Consider the following 16030-nt stretch of genomic DNA (forward strand, 5'->3'; position numbering starts at 1 on the left):
CTTGTGGTCATGTCATTTTAATACTTGGACACTAGACTTTCAGGTTCTTAGTAATGTTCTTATGTTCTTACTCATCTTAATGAGAACAAAGCTCATTGTCTTTCAAAAAAAAATTAAGAACCACTAGTGTGATTTGTTGCTGTGTTTGTCCATGTCAGATGGTTTATATGCAATTGGCTGATCAGTTTGGTGGCTAATGATTAAAAAAAAGGTTTCAGCTTGAAAAATTTTTTTTTTTTTGGTGAAGTAAAAACCTGACTTAAAAAAAAATAAAGCTTTTTCTTTTCATTGAGTATTCTAAGAACATTAAAACAAATGAAGGGAAAAAACAAATGCAGACAATATTCACAAGATCAGTGATGGAGGACGTTTTTATGTTTTCAGCTGAAACCAAAACTTACATACTTTTGGGTCAGCTAAGTGGAATAAAGTTTTACTTAGTTATGTGTTACATGTCCCTAGATGTACCAGAGTGCTGCCATAAGTTCAGAATGCAGATTTTCTAAAGAGGTGAAAATTGAACCAAAATGGAAATATAAAGCAGAGGAACCAGATATGATACAAACCTAAATACCTGCTGCTTATTTGTAGCCCTGAATGTCTTTAGGCACAAGCAGAATTTACACAATATCTCCTGCTTGAAAGAAAAGGGGGAAAATAAGGTCCAATTTTTTAAAATTATTTTTTATTGCTACAGAAACAACATATGACCAAGGAAAGACTTGATCGAATTTTCTTTCTTAAATGCAGGATCACGTAGATGCTGTTCGCAGCCTGCTGAAGCAACACCAAGAATTTGAACAACTACTGATGGTGCTGAAGAGACGAGTTGAAGCACTTAATGAAAATGGGGTGAACCTAATAGAGAGCAGGCACTTTGCATCTCACATGTGAGTCCAGACTCTTTCTTTTTTAATTTAGCTTTAATAAACGATCCAGTGTGATTAGGGTGAGATGAAAAAATTTCTCTGAGCCAGGATTTAGTTGACATCCAAGGTGTGACCTGCTGGATGAGGGGAGAAAAAGGTATTTAAAAAAAAAACCAAAAAAACCCAAAAAAACCCCACAACCAAAACCAACCAAACAAAAAACCACAGACTTCCTGTGCTCTCAGAACAAATAAGTGACCTTTGACAGACCACTGAAATAATGTGCCTTGTATCATAAATTACCTGTAATGTTAAAACTTTAATGCAAGCTCATTAAATGACTACATAAACCAGATTTCCCTTCATTTATCGGTATCACAGACTAGAGCTAATGTTTGCTGTTAAAAAGTTACAGAAGACTTCACAAAGAAATGACTCATCAGGAGCAGCTACCTCATGTTTTTGTAAAAGCTGAACTGTCATATGTAACTACTGTGCGAGAGCCACTAAGATCTAGTAAGGGAACCTCTGCATAAAGCAGAATTAGAAATATAGGGTCAGAATGGACCTCTTGAGTCAAAAATACCATGTTCTTGTGACTACAAGTGGTAATATCTTTAAAATTCCCTCCACAAATTTGTAAAACTTCCCTTAAAGTCTGATTTCTTGCCAGCAGTACTACCATTAAAAGGCCATTCCAGAGCCTCATTGCACTTACATCACAGACAAAATTATTAGTTAAGGTGGAATATTTGAGAAAGAGAAAGATCTGGGTGTTTTACTCAAATATACTTGACTGCAATTCATTGCTGTAACACAACTGTAAAAAAGGAAAATCCAGAGCAGCTGGCAAGCAATAGCTGCTTTCCAGATGAGCCATGGGACAGGGCCATCTATCCGTTCCTCCTGTCAACAGAGGTGTTGAACTAGATTCCATTTATATCATAGTCATGACTACAGTACAGCTTAGGGGAACCAATATGACTAATATTGCATTGGACTTCCTGTTTTTCTTGGTAGTATTGAAGAGAGAATGGTCACCCTCCAGCGAAGGTGGGAGCGGCTGATTCAAAGCAATGCCGAAAGAAAACAGAGGTTGTTGGATTCCCTACAGCTGCAGGTAAAAGAACTGATACTGCATATTTGGTCAGGCATGTGTGAAGTAATTTTACCTTCTGTCTTAATATGGGACAAATCTCAAACTGCTGAGTGCCTACTGCAGCACACTTTCTCTTCAGCTATGAGATGGAGAATTTCACTTTCCAGGGAGTAGGTGATGCACTGGTGATAAATCTTACAAAGCCATAACCATAGCAAAATACCAAAACAGAAATGGAGATATTGGATTAAAAAAATTGAACAGAATGTTTTGTCTACTGGATAAATTTACTCTGTTCATAAGTTATTATTGTTCTAGGCCTTAATAATTTTGTACAGTTACTTACAGTTACTGTACTTTTTGCACCAAATTTAGTTTCCAGTGCTGACATATAAAGTTATACTGGAGGATTGGATCACTTATGATTAAAATAGTCTATCAAAAATGCAAACCTTCACTGATAATTGAAGGCAATGGATTAGTAAATGTGGTAAAAAAGAGACTAAGAGATATTACTCTGAGGGCTTAAAACCCATCAATGGTTCAAGATCATACTTCTTCAATTAAGACTGCTGGTTATGTAGAACAACTTTTATATGACAATGTATCACACTTCCTAACTGTTAGAAAAAAAAATATCAGAGCTTGATCCCAACAGCAAGGATGAACTGCAAACCCACACAGAATCAGAAGGTAAATCAATTTAATCTTGTTTGTTTCTCTAAGGAGTTTAATCGTGATGCTGCTGAGCTTTTGATATGGATGGAAGAGAAGTACAAGATTGCATCAGATGAATCCTATCGTGATCCAACAAATGTTCTACGCAAACTGAAGTGGCATGAGGCTGCTGAGAGGGAAATGATGGCTAATGAGGAGCACTTTGCAACACTCATAAAGGTGAAGACAGTTTTGGAGCTAAGTCTTCCGTCTTGTTCCAAACTTTATAGATGCTGATCTGCTCAAAGAAATAATCTGCTATGTTTCTCTAGAAAGGAAATCAAATGATACAAGACAACCATTATGCTGCAGTTTCTATCCAGAAGAAGATGTCAGAGCTTCAAAAGAAGTGGAAGGAATTGTATGGCAAGATGATAGAGCGAGGTGACAAGCTGAGACAAGCTGGGCAGCAAGAACAGCTCATGGAACTGCTCCAGGTCAGGAGGCGATAGGGAAAAGAGGGGAGGAATGACCGAGGAGCCTGGTTCTCTGTTGTGTGTTTCTCACAAAAAAACCCCAGAATACCATCCAGATAAAAGTGTATTTTCAGGTGTCTGTTTTGGCTACAGTCTCAGGAGAGAAAACCTAATATGATGCTGACCAAGCTCACTCCAAAGCTCTGAGCAGGATAAGTGTCAGCACAGCACTAAGACACAAAGTTGTTGAGCTTGGGCTCAGCACTGCACCTGTGTGGCCATCCCGTACTGGGAAACAATAAAAAAATTTCTGCATGGGTCGATGCTGTGCAAACATAACTGCTTGCTTGCAGTAAGTTTGGGGGTTGGAGGCATGGCACTGTGTTAGCATATTGTCATCCAGCAAATTGTATAAGAGGAACAATTTACTTTGAAGGTGTTTCAATACCAGAATGTCATGGAACTGCTGTTGTGTTGTAGCTACAATATGAAGCCCCTGAAGATTGTTAGATTGTTTTTTATTATGTCACTGAAGATAGTTCAAGGAGACTGTTCCTGATGATGTGCTTTAGCATCTCAGAAAGAAGAGTACTCTAAAATAGTGTGCAAAACAAAATATTCCCAGAAGATGCATCTTAGAGACACTGAGCCATCATGTTACCAGGAAAGGACATATGGATTTAAAAATTGTATCCAGGAAGCTGTCATGGGAAGGGCTGAGTGAAACAATTATGTTGAAAGGTCAATATGAGTGTGCTGTGATCTTTTCCTGGCAGGATGCCAAAAAGAAGATAGAGAAAATTGAGAAAGTTCTTCAGGAATCTGAGACAGGCCATGATTTGCGTTCCAGCCGTGACCTACTCAAGCAGCACAGACAACTGGAAAATGAGACACGCGAGCTGGCAGAAAAAATGAACTCTATTGTATCTCATGCAAGGAAAATGGCCACCAATCACTTTGACTCCCAGAGGATTCTGGATGAAACACAAAAATACCTGAAAAGGTGACGTGTCACACTCTTTTTTTCTCTCCACCCCTTGTGATAAATAACATTTCTTGTTCTACCTTGTAGAAAATGTCTTTCGATTGATTAGGCTTAACCCATATTCAGGAAAGATTTCTCCTCCCAGTTGTACCACTACTGTACTTCGATCTGCACTTACACAGCTGCCCACCTCAACCTTTTTTACTGGACCTTGCTCCTTGCCTGTTCCTCATCTAGTTCTTTGCTTATCCATAAGTCATTCACTGCTTTCTAAGATGTACAGTGATCCAACATTCACAGAATCACAGATTGTTAGGGATTGGAAGGGACCTCAAAAGATCATCTAGCCCAATCCCCCTGCCAGAGCAGGAACACCTAGATGAGGTTACACAGGAAGGCATCCAGGCGGGTTTTGAATGTCTCCAGACAAGGAGAATCCACAACCTCCCTGGGCAGCCTGTTCCAGTGCTCTGTCACCCTCACTGTGAAGAGGTTTCTTCTCATATGTAAGTGGAACCTCCTGTGTTCCAGTTTGTACCCATTGCCCCTTGTCTTATCACTGGTTGTCACCAAGAAGAGACTGGCTCCATCCTTGTGACACTCACCCTTTACATATTTATAAACATTAGTGACTAGTTCCTTAAAACATCACAGGACAAGCCTAGGACTTCAAAAGTGTAAATCACTTTTAATCCATTTACGTTTAGTATCATCATATAAGTCTACTTGCCAAAAGTAGCCTTCTGGAAAAGGGATTCTTTTATGTGCAGCCAGGACTCATCATTGAAATTTAATTGCAAAGAAGTGTCCAGTGTTTTTTAATATTCACAGTGGCATCACAGCCTAATTCCTTTGGCAGAATCAGGATAAAGCTTTTTTTTGACATATATTAATGGATAACCCCTAGGTTTGAGTCTTTGCAAGCACCTCTTGATAAGAGACGTAAGTTGCTGGAAGCTGCAGTGGATCTCTATGAGTTCTACCATTACCATGACATGGAACTGAACTGGATTAATGAGCGTTTGCCTATTGCCCATTCCACCAACTGTGGGAAGTCCTTGGATGTGGCTCAAAGCCTGTTGCAAAAACACAAGGTAACTCCTTTAATTAAGTGTATTCTAGCATGTTGGCACATTGCGTTTCACCTCAGTTCTCCTTTACCTTCAGGAAGGCCATTGCAAGTAAAATGTATTGCCACACTTTCAATGAGTACTTTCATTGATTCCAGCACTTGCTCAGCAAAAATGGTTCCAGTGGATTGAGACAAGTCAGCAATGTGGTGATGATTTTCAGAGCAAACATGCAATTCCTGTGGGAACTGCAAAATTTGTCATATTTTGCAGTATTATTGTTCTGAGAAATTTTGTAGCTCTTCCCATTAAAAGTGGATAAAAAGCTAGTGTACCTCACACTAAATAGAAAAAAAATGATTTTTTTTTTTTTTGCTTTGTGGGTTGATCTGGGTTGAATATTGTAACTGTTAAATGTCCATCCTGCTTTAGTTCTATGCTTACTGCTTTTTTTTTATGTGCAGTCTTGAGGTTTATGCATGCTAGATTCTCTAGGAGGGCATGTAACAGCCATTTAATGTTTATTTTAGTTCTGTACTGCATGTTAAATGGTTTGAACAAGCCACAGTCAATATATTTATAAAGACAGGTTAATACCAACTTTTGGGGAGTTTGGCTCTTTGTAACAGTTCCTCACAGCCAGAGGGGCACCTCAGAGCTGCCCTGTTCCACAGGCAACACTGGATTTTGCAGTGCCTGGGTTGCAAGTTACATGAGAAAGGTTATAAGACCAGTAGGGAGGCTTTATAGAGCAGGAGTCTAATAGTTTTCATGGTACTGTTGGCAGTGTCTCTCTTCCCGTCATTCTCCAGCTCATTCAGATTCTGAGATATTTTATTTTCCCATCAGCAGCTCAACACTCTTTTCTGAATCACCCAGCTTTGTGTCTCATCCCTTGTCCACCCCCCAAACCTTCCTGGCTGCTGGGCAGTGGAGGGGACAGGTGCATAGTAAGGAGAAGGGGGTTAGAACCAGACCAAAGCACTAGGCTGAGGACTTTGGTGAGTAATACTGAGGGCGTAGGGATGTTCAGGTATGTCTGTTATCACCTTATAGACTCTTATCTCCTTCCTCAAGGCAGCACAAAGAGCAGAGCATTATACAAGTGAGGCCGGGACGGGTATCTGAGGCTGCAGCTGTTGTAGAAACAGGTAGTCCTTGTGTCCAGCAGCTATACTCTGCCTGTCTTCACTAGCTGCCAGTTTTGCTTAGGACTAGGAGTGCAGGGAATTTCTTTGTCCTCACATATTCCTATTTTTTCTTTTATTTAATTTTCAGGAACTGCAGGCAGAAGTGAATGCCCACAAACAGCAAGTCCAGCGGGTCCTGGATAAAGGAAAGACAATGGTTGTAGGCCAGCACCCATCAGCTCAGAAAATAAGCGAGAAATGCCAGGAGCTTGCGACTGCCTGGCAGGGCTTGGAGAAGGCCTGTGAGGAAAGGATGAAGCAGCTGCAGCACTCAGTTGGCTTCCAGGAGGTACAAATTAACAGCAAAGTGCTTACACAGTAGCTTCTTCAGACAAACAAGAGGACAAAGTGAATAACAAACCAGCTTTGCTGGGGACTGGTATTCACTTCGGTTGTGGGAGTGGATGGCTGGGCCGTGAAGCTGAATGCAGCTCCCAGCATAGAGCTTCTGCTCTAGACGTTTGCCTTAGACTCTGTACCCATCCCTTATGGTTGTGAGTAGAGCAAACATTTCTCCTAGTAGTATCTTCTTCCTCAATATCTTTATACAGCCTCAGGCTTTGACTTAAGTAATGCAATGGATTCTGAACTGGCCCTTTGTACTGGAGAATTATGACAAGGAAATCAGAAGAGAAAGGATCTCTTGTGCCACCCAATCTTTGCATGTTAGGCAACAATGGTCCTGGCAGCAAAATGGTACTGAGAAACTGATAACACTCTTTTACTCTCAGATAAAATTTTTGGCCCTATTAGTTTCAACAGGATACTGGACTTTTATGTTTAGCCTGTTTAAAAAAAAAATGCGTGCTAATATTTATCTTCGTAATTCAATTTTTCTGTCATCAGTGGGTCACACAGGAGTGTAGATATTCAGGTAACACATGCAGTCTTGTAGATACAAACAGCATTTGCACAGAGTTCACAGGTCCACCTAAAGTATGTTCCCTGAGGAATTTGATCATCTGGCTTTTCTTTCCATCATCTATAAAAACAACTGTCCATACTATAGGCTTTATGAAGCCTGATTCTTATACAATTATTTGAACTTCTCAGGAAGGAGAAGGAGAAATATCACACTAGTATTACACAGTTAGCCCCTGCCCTTAGTGAATAAGGTGGAGTCAAGTAAGGATAGTGATGTGAAGAAAGAAAAGTGAGACAACTTGAAACTTACTGCCAGAGCTTCGATGCCTAGAGAAGACCGTAGTTATCCTGCTCTGAAGTCTTCCATCTGTGGCCTCCTTCACCTTTGTATGATTTGACAGAACAAGCATGTGAAATAGTAGTTCTTGGGTTTAAATATTCTTGATTTATTATTTAATAAAATATCACACGAAATCTTACAATGCACCCTCCATTTGGACTTTATTACGTCAAAGTATTTTGAGAGCTAGGTAGAAACTAATTGGCTTTCTCTTTAATTGATAGTTTTTGATGAATACTTCAGACCTGGAGGCTTGGATAGCAGAAAAATATCCACTTGTGACAAGCAAGGACTATGGTAAGGATGAAGATGGAACACTGAAACTCCTCAAGAAACATAAGGTATTTCTCTGCTTAAATTCTCTACACTGTCCTGATCTTGTGGCCTGTCTGTGGTTGTAAAATTGGTATTTAAGTGTCCAGCCATCAAAAGATATTTTGCATTGATGTATGTCTACATGTGCATGGACTGATAGAAAAAAAAATCAATACAACTTACTAATGTGGCTGGAAAAATGTAGTTTGAGGGAAAAGAAGAATGGTGAATATTCTCATCTCATTTTTCTGAGGCCAAAACTGACTATGATCTGATATCTGCTTTTCAGTCTCAACATATGCATGCAGAAGCCATATGTCTTAATCTTTCCTAAAATCAAACATACAGATAGAGTATTATTTCAAGAATACTTTTCTCTGCCTCTGCATCAGGAATTTCTAATTTTCTTTATCCACCTAATTTGTTTGAATTTATGTGCACTTTTTTTCCAAAAAAATGTTGCTAGAAAATAATCTAAAATTGATCAAGTCTTGGAAATGTCACACGCTCGTAGAAAGCTTTTCTTCTCTTTCAATGTCTCAGTGACTACACCATAGGCTGGTGCAAAAGTTCAAACAGTGGATATCTTGGACAACTGGCACTCAATCCACTCTTTTCTCTGCCAGGCGCTGGAGCATGAGATTGCCATTTACCAAAATTTCATGAAAGAACTGAGTGAAAGTGCCCAAACTCTTCCTCTTGCGGGCTCCATCCAGTATATTGAGGTGGATACACCAAAGGAACAAGTTCATTCAAGACTCCAGGAGCTGCAGGAACTAGCAACAAAAAGGTATACACTAGAACTGCCCCTTGCATCCTAGGTTTGAGTCAAAGTCCACTTAAGTCAAAAAAGGATTTCTCTAGTTACCTCACTGGAATTTAGATCATATCCATTATCTTCTCTTTTTTCAACTGTATTTAGGAAATTGCTTGGTTTTATATTCGAATTCTGTGCACTTATGAGCTTTTCATTATTGCTAAGCAAGAACTCTGTTTTATTCTGGGAGTTTTGCTACATATAAAGGATTTGAAGCCCCCAAGTTTCCTCTTTACCTTTTATCATCCTCCTGTAAAGTGACTTGAGATGCTGGATTCTGCCTTGCCTTTGTGGTATTTGGAATCTGCTATCAAAAGAAAAAAATTGTTTTTTAAAATACTTCCTTAATGTTGCTTGAAAATTGCTTAATTCATTACATAGCAGAAGGGAGACAGTTACAGTTTCACTGAACTTTATGCCCAGTGGCTGTGCTAGTATAGTAAGGGGTTTATTCTTGAATGACTCATCTACTTTTCATTTCACTTCCTTTCTGTTATTATTACAGTAAGATGTTTACAACAGGACAGTTTGCTATTACACAGGCTTTTTTAACACCTCTTGTTTGTTGTCAGGAAGAAACAAATGTCTGAATCTTTTAGGTTTTTCCTCCAGAAAAAAAATTCCACTTGGAAAAGTAACAGGGCTCTGCAAGAAAAGTAACAAATGAATCTGAATACTAGAATAATTAAGCCTAGAGGAAATGCTGATATTTTATCTTTGTTTTTATTCTTGTTTACAATTAAAAGAGTAAAGGCATCAATAGAAAATCCTGTGAATGAGAAGTTCGGAAAAATAAATACTCAATCTAGAAATATCAGAAAGTTTTCATGCGTTGAACGCAGAAATGTTTTGTGTTCATTCATGCTGAATGTTAACCTGAGCTTCATGGTGTCCTATTGGTGTTCTGGTTTGTACCTCCGATCTGCGTTCTCCTTGGCAGGCTGGGCTCTCTCAGCAGGTTACATCTCTTGTGACGAGCATTTGTGATTCAAACAGGGAAGTCGGATTCATCTTTCCTGGAATATTTGCACAATGGCCAGGCACTGTTTGCAGATGGAAAACGGATATTTTGTTTACTGTGGAAGGCCTATAACGTGTCACTCTATATTATGAGATAATCTGGACAATCAGAAGTATGCATCAGGTTGCAGAAATTTTGCTGAACAGGCAATATAAGCAGAATTGCATCAAATGGCTTTCATAGTATTTGCCTTTCTAGTGCACCATCCTCAGTTAGAAAGATTTCATTCTCATTTTCGTAAGTACTACAGCTATCTTTAGAAAGACAGATCAGGACAGATCTGGAAAAAAATGAAAAGTATTCTCATGGGAAGAAGAAAAAAACAACCAACCAAAACAACAACAAACCACACACAACAACATACCACACCCCTCCATAAAACAAAAAAAACAACCAAATAAAACCAACAAACATACAAACAAAAGCCACCAAGAAAACTAACAAGGAGTGAGCTCAGCTAGGCACAGTGCTTTTCTGGGAAACTCAGATAATGAGTCTGACTTGGCTGACAGCTGTCATCCTACAAACATAGTTCCATTCTTGAGAAATTAAGTGAGCTCTTTCATTAAAAAGAATGAGTCTTGATGGTGGGAGGTTTGGGGAATTACTAAGAAGAAAGTTACTGATTGCGCTCCTCTTATATTCCCTTGGTCTAATTGTATTGTCTTATCTCCTTCCCCCAACAGAGGGAAGAAGCTGGATGAGACTCTTGTCTTGCATGAGTTTCTACGAGAATATGAAGATCTGCAAGACTGGATCACTCAGCAGAAACAAACAGCCAGCTCTGAAGACTATGGAAATGATTATGAACATGTCTTGGTGAGTTTTTGAGTAACAAATCAAAAATCAACCAAACTGTAAGTAGTCAGACTGTAAAAAGATTCTAAGGTTGTCCTTGAATACTTATAAGACAGAGCAAGAAATAAGTATAAATAACTGGGAGATAGGAAGAGAAAAGGATGAAGAATGGGTGGGAAGGACTGACTTGTCACGACAGACAGGCAGCGTTGCTTAACACATTCTATTACCATGGGAGCTGAGCTGCATGAAACAACTGCATGGTAAAATGTCTACGCCTTCAGAAAGCAACTCCTTTCTATTTTTAATAATGATATTTCAACGTGGTGTCCATGAAGGTTTTTTTTTTCATCGCAAATACTGATGTATGGATATCTACAGCTATACGTCTTCATGCGGCATAGAAACGAAACTAATGTCAGCCTGCTAGAAATCAATAGCCATTCAGAATCCTAATTTTTATAATTTATTTCAAAATATCTTGTGTCCTAAATCTTAAAATTGGACTACTTTATCCAGTTATAGTACTGAATACACGTTTGCATTAATGAAGTGAAAACATATCATTTAAAAATTGAAATTCATTGTACATTGAATGTTTGTTTCTGTCCCTGGTAATGTTTCTGGCTCCCATTCGCATCACAAACCCCATGTTTTGCTAATAGTTTGTACCTCCTCAAGGTCTTTAGAGGTAAAATCCAGTCATTCTCTGCAGTTTCTCCATCTCCAAATATGAACAGCTTATTACCTGCCTTTAGGCTGCACTCTGATAGCTGAGCAGATACGTTTGGGAAAAGAGAGCACTCAAAATGGTTTTTTTGTTATTGTTGTTTTTTCCTTCAAAAGCAACTTCGTGCCAAATATGACACATTCCGACATCAGTTGGAAACAGCTGGGAAAAGAGTTGTGGCTTGCCAGCAGCTGGCAGACAACTTGCTTAACTGTGGGCATTTCGAGTCTCGGGAAATTCGGCAGAAGCAGAAAGAACTAAGGTAGGAGACTTGTGTTAGCTGTGTAATACTTTGTCCTTTCAATTCAATCTTGAGGAGGAGGAAGTGAGAAGGAATTAGAAAAGGATAAGGCATGTCCTTCCAATTCTCTAATTGCAAAATATGTGGTTTGCTCACTGATACATAGCTGCTCCCATGCCCCATTTAAAAATAGACTACTGTAATGCAGACATTATCTGCTTGCTGATTTGGCTTCTTGTAAATTGCGTCAGAGGTGCCTTACAAGTAAGGGGTGAGTGAACTTCCTTTGCCCTTTGAAACAGGATCATCTAACTGAAAGGCTAGGAGTTTGGTTGCTTCTTTATTGCTTCTGATTTTCAAGTTTGAATCCCATGACTGCTTTGCAGAACGTTAGGATGTTCTGAGCTTCTTCTGTCTGGCATCAGTCCAAAGTGGCCCAAAAGAGAAGCATGAAGGAATAGTAGGGTCCGACTCAGTCCTCCAAGTCCTGCATATAAAACCCGAAAAGCATATTGGAGAGGGGCATCCTTATATAGGACCATCTACTTAAGTGCCTTAAAAGACAGGAGGACATGAACAGAGTAGGGTGAGAGACATGCTGCCACTCAGAGAATCAGTCCAACAGAATTTAATGCCAGGAATGAAAAACAAAGTAAGAGGAGGTCTTGTTTTCAGTCTTTCTTCAGGCTGTTAATCTCCTTTACTCCTAATTTGAATGTTTTTCATAGTTCTTTTCCCCATCCTCCCTTGTAGAAACTCCTGGGAGGAGCTGTTGGAAATTACCAGATTACGAGGTGAGCGGCTGAGAGATGCTGAGGTGATTCACAAGTGTTACCAAGATCTGACAGATGCTCTGGCCCATATTGAGGTAAAAAATAATGGGAAAGTCTCATATAGTGCCAACTTCATTTCAGTTTAATATGTGGAGTATTCTTATGTTTCTCAGTGTGCTTACTGCTGACTTAAAAAAATTCCCAGTAAGAAACCTGTCTGATTACTCAAAGTGTTAAAAAAGAGAAAATAATCCTGGGTAATCCTTAGACACCTGACTGGTGTCTTATATGAAGCACTGGTGAAACCAGGTGCAGCTGGAGTTGCTGATCTGTGAGATAAGCTGAGAAGACCAGGGCTTGAACTAAGTTGTCTCGCATTGCACTGCATATAGTAATGTTGTGTGTAGTCATCAGGCCTAAGAAACTGTTTACCACCTCAGGGTAGTAGTTCTTTGTACACCATTGTAGCTTTATGCACTGAAGGGATAACTGTAATGTGAAAAGGGCATTTGTCTGGATTACAGTGACCATTAGTCTGTAAGGTTGTCAGGCAATCATGTGACATGATGCAAAAAACTGAGCCAAAAATCTTTTCCTCTCATTTAGTGGCCAGTGCTGGCAATAATTACACACAGTACCAGTGTGAAAACTGGGAAGAGAAGTCCCAATGAAAATCTTCAGCCTTCTGTTTTATCTGAGCATTCTGAAGAATTTCATTAAGAAACCACATCCTTGCTGTAATGACAGGTGTCGTTTCCTTAATGCAGATGTGTACAGGAGATGGCGATCCAATAGAGCTTCCACTATTCGCAGGGCAACAGGGCTTGGTTAGGTTACGTGCAGCAGATTTTCTGCTTGCTTGTGCTGGCAGAGGCTGCCCTATTCAACTATGTTATTCCTGTTTTCTTACCTTGTCATAAATGGAAAATCAAACGTCACAATATTTCACTGTATACCAGCTGGGGTTTTCAGAACCTGATGCATATTTAACTTCAATAATGAAGTAGTTAATTCTGTGGCAGTGACAAGCGATAGTTCAGAAACACTTCACAGACCAGCACTTTGGTCCAGGCAACCAATACGCACTTCTTGCATTGCATATTGTTAACAAGCTTCACTACTGAGTGGGAGAGCAATTCTGTTATCTTGCCCATCCCTTCCTGTGTACCCTGGTTAGATGTCTACCAGCGAAAGACATTTCTTATGGGAACATAGTACTAGAAGATCTTGCTTAAATCACCAATTCCAATGCCATCATAGTATAGGCAACTTCAACATCCATGTCCCTTTACAGCACCCTACCAAGATGCATTGTTGGTACCGCAAACCAACCTGTGATTGTTACAGAAATACACTTCTCCAATGGTTGGAAATGTTCTTCTAATTTTCATCTAAATTGGCCTGGAGCAAGCTTCTAATAATTTTATTCTAGCAACAGTGTTGTCCTCCAGATGAAATGCCTTTTCTTTTTGCATGCTGTGTTCCTAGTGCATGTCTGTGTAACAAATCCCCTCAGAACCTTTGCTGAGCTAAATAGATGTTTAAGTCTGCTTTCATGTGATGGTCTCTCCCATTTCTCACATCTTTACAGTAATCTTTTCCTGAGCATGTATAACCAAACTTCTATATGAAAGATGGTTCACATACAGACCACCTGTATCCCAAAGAATAGCCTAATATTGTTGGTTGTTAAAGTTGCTTTAAGAATTCACTATATGTCACTGCAGTAGCTCTTCAAGATTGATTCCCAACTCTAAGCCTGTAAGATATTCTCTTTTATTATCTGATCAAGGAAAGACTTGAACCTTTATCTCTCACAGTCCAGTTGGATAGCTTAATCACTAAGATACTTAGAAGTGAGATACTAGAACAGATGTACTAGGATAGATAGATTTTTCTGGCTTCCTATCATAGCTGAGTAACCCAGGATGTCCTTAACTGTGTAGCATGAGTTGCACTATACACAATGACTAAAGTAGGCTTGTAGTGTGTTTTGCTTGGAAGTAGAAAGAAACAAAGCTTTATCTGATTTCTTCCTTTTAGGAGAAGTCCAAAAGTATTCCAGATGATGTTGCTAAGGACATGAGAGGTGTGCAAACCCAGCTCCGGAACCATGTGGCCCTGGAGCATGAGCTCTCTGGGAATGAGCAGCAGGTGATGAAAGCAATTTGTGGTCTTTAATGTGTAGCCAAATTTCAAGTTTCCAAGACAATCAGAGTAATAATTTGGTATTGTGAATCAAATTATTCAGGGTTTTTGTGAGAGCCTGGAAATCTCTGAGGATCTTCCTTAGTCTTCTGCTTTTTTCAATATGTTTAAGGTCTGATGGTAGTAATAAAGTAGGTAATTTAAAACCTTACAAATAAAGGACGTATTATAATGACTGCTGACTATTGAAGCTATTCATAATATTTTTGATCACTGTTTGAAATGTATGATTGTGTCAGGCCTTATGATATGTTTAACACCTTCGAAGTGTTCCAGGTGATTACAAGGAGAAATCAAGAATCTATTTTATGTGCAGAGAAACTGAATATTCATTGAACACAAAATGCATTGATTGTCTATAGAGGACTATGGAAGGAAGGATGGGGAAACAATCTGGAATTTTCAACAAGTTTACAGGGGTAGGAACTGGACTGTGAGATAGAAGGATAGGGCTCATGATACAAACTTGTGAAACGTTTCGACTCATGAGAACAGCTGTTGTTTTGAAAGCTTTGTCGTATATAGATTTGCTTAGCTTCAACTAGAATGATAAAACTAGTAAGAGTTTTCCCATTGTTTAGTAAATCTAATGGTATAGTTAACACAAAGTGTGCTATATTGAAATTACTGAAGTAGGTATCCCAGTAACACCAGTGGCCTCATACCTTGTCCTTGTGGCAGATAACACTAGAATTGATCCCACCAACTGCTTGTTACTTTTTAAGGTAAAAGAGCATGAGATACACATGAAGTGAATGTAATAATAGTTAATCTATATGGTGACTGGGGAAAACAAGGTAGCTATTCTTTGCATTACTCATGTAATAAATGGTATAGTAAAAAGGAGAAACAAAATCTGCCTGTCTATTTGAAAAATCACTGTTGTGATGAGCCATAGCAAACACTGGATGTCACTGTTATTCCATAAAACTGAAATTAGGGAAGCTTTTGTTTAGCATGAGAAAAATTAGATCAGAAAATTTTGCTTGAAGTGTAGTTGCATGGATAATTAATCATAATTTTTCTGATATTTGCCGAATCTTTGACTCTCTCCTACACTATTCTTTCATCCCTCTGTATAGCTGCAGGAGCTGATTCACTCTGCAGATCATGTACTGACCCATTGCTCAAAAAAGCAAGTGGAAGACCTGAAAGCAAAGCAGCAGGCAATAGTGACCAACTGGAAGGCCTTGAAGTCTAAAGTGGAACTGCGCAAGAAACTTCTGGAGCAAGCATACAAGCTTCACCAGTTTCAGGCACATGTAAGCACTTCTGTCCATTGGTACACAGGGGAAAGTCACCTTCAGTGTGTGTGAATCACAGGTGTACTTCCAAGCTGCAAAGGTTGATGTAAAAGGCTGCAGGTGATGTGTCAAGTACTTAAGTGCTTGTAGCTATTTAGAAAGGCGTTAGAGGATAAGGACCTTTCACCTTCTGCAGGAAGGGAAGCTGGTATCCAACTGTGTATGAGATAATTACTAGTTGTCAGAAATGGTCATCACTTCTCAGGAGTAGCAGTAGTCTTTTCAAAGGCTCTGCAATTCTCACTGAGTAAGAGTGATTAAAATAGGTGTTAA

At 39.2% G+C, this 16030-nt stretch overlaps 1 protein-coding gene across 1 annotated transcript in view; it reads left to right on the forward strand.

Moving 5' to 3' along the window:
• The window catches only part of SPTBN5 (spectrin beta, non-erythrocytic 5), a 98602-nt gene that overhangs the window by 21660 nt on the left and 60912 nt on the right, over positions 1 to 16030 (forward strand). Inside the window, exons 18-31 of the mRNA XM_065635520.1 lie at positions 751 to 890; positions 1890 to 1989; positions 2695 to 2865; positions 2958 to 3122; positions 3878 to 4104; positions 4994 to 5180; positions 6435 to 6635; positions 7775 to 7891; positions 8492 to 8655; positions 10390 to 10522; positions 11348 to 11493; positions 12226 to 12340; positions 14289 to 14399; positions 15536 to 15715. Coding sequence (XP_065491592.1) covers positions 751 to 890; positions 1890 to 1989; positions 2695 to 2865; positions 2958 to 3122; positions 3878 to 4104; positions 4994 to 5180; positions 6435 to 6635; positions 7775 to 7891; positions 8492 to 8655; positions 10390 to 10522; positions 11348 to 11493; positions 12226 to 12340; positions 14289 to 14399; positions 15536 to 15715 — 2157 coding nt within the window. The remainder of the gene's footprint in view (positions 1 to 750; positions 891 to 1889; positions 1990 to 2694; positions 2866 to 2957; positions 3123 to 3877; positions 4105 to 4993; positions 5181 to 6434; positions 6636 to 7774; positions 7892 to 8491; positions 8656 to 10389; positions 10523 to 11347; positions 11494 to 12225; positions 12341 to 14288; positions 14400 to 15535; positions 15716 to 16030) is intronic.

The sequence above is a fragment of the Caloenas nicobarica genome, chromosome 5, assembly GCF_036013445.1.
Source record: "Caloenas nicobarica isolate bCalNic1 chromosome 5, bCalNic1.hap1, whole genome shotgun sequence".
NCBI lineage: Eukaryota > Metazoa > Chordata > Aves > Columbiformes > Columbidae > Caloenas > Caloenas nicobarica.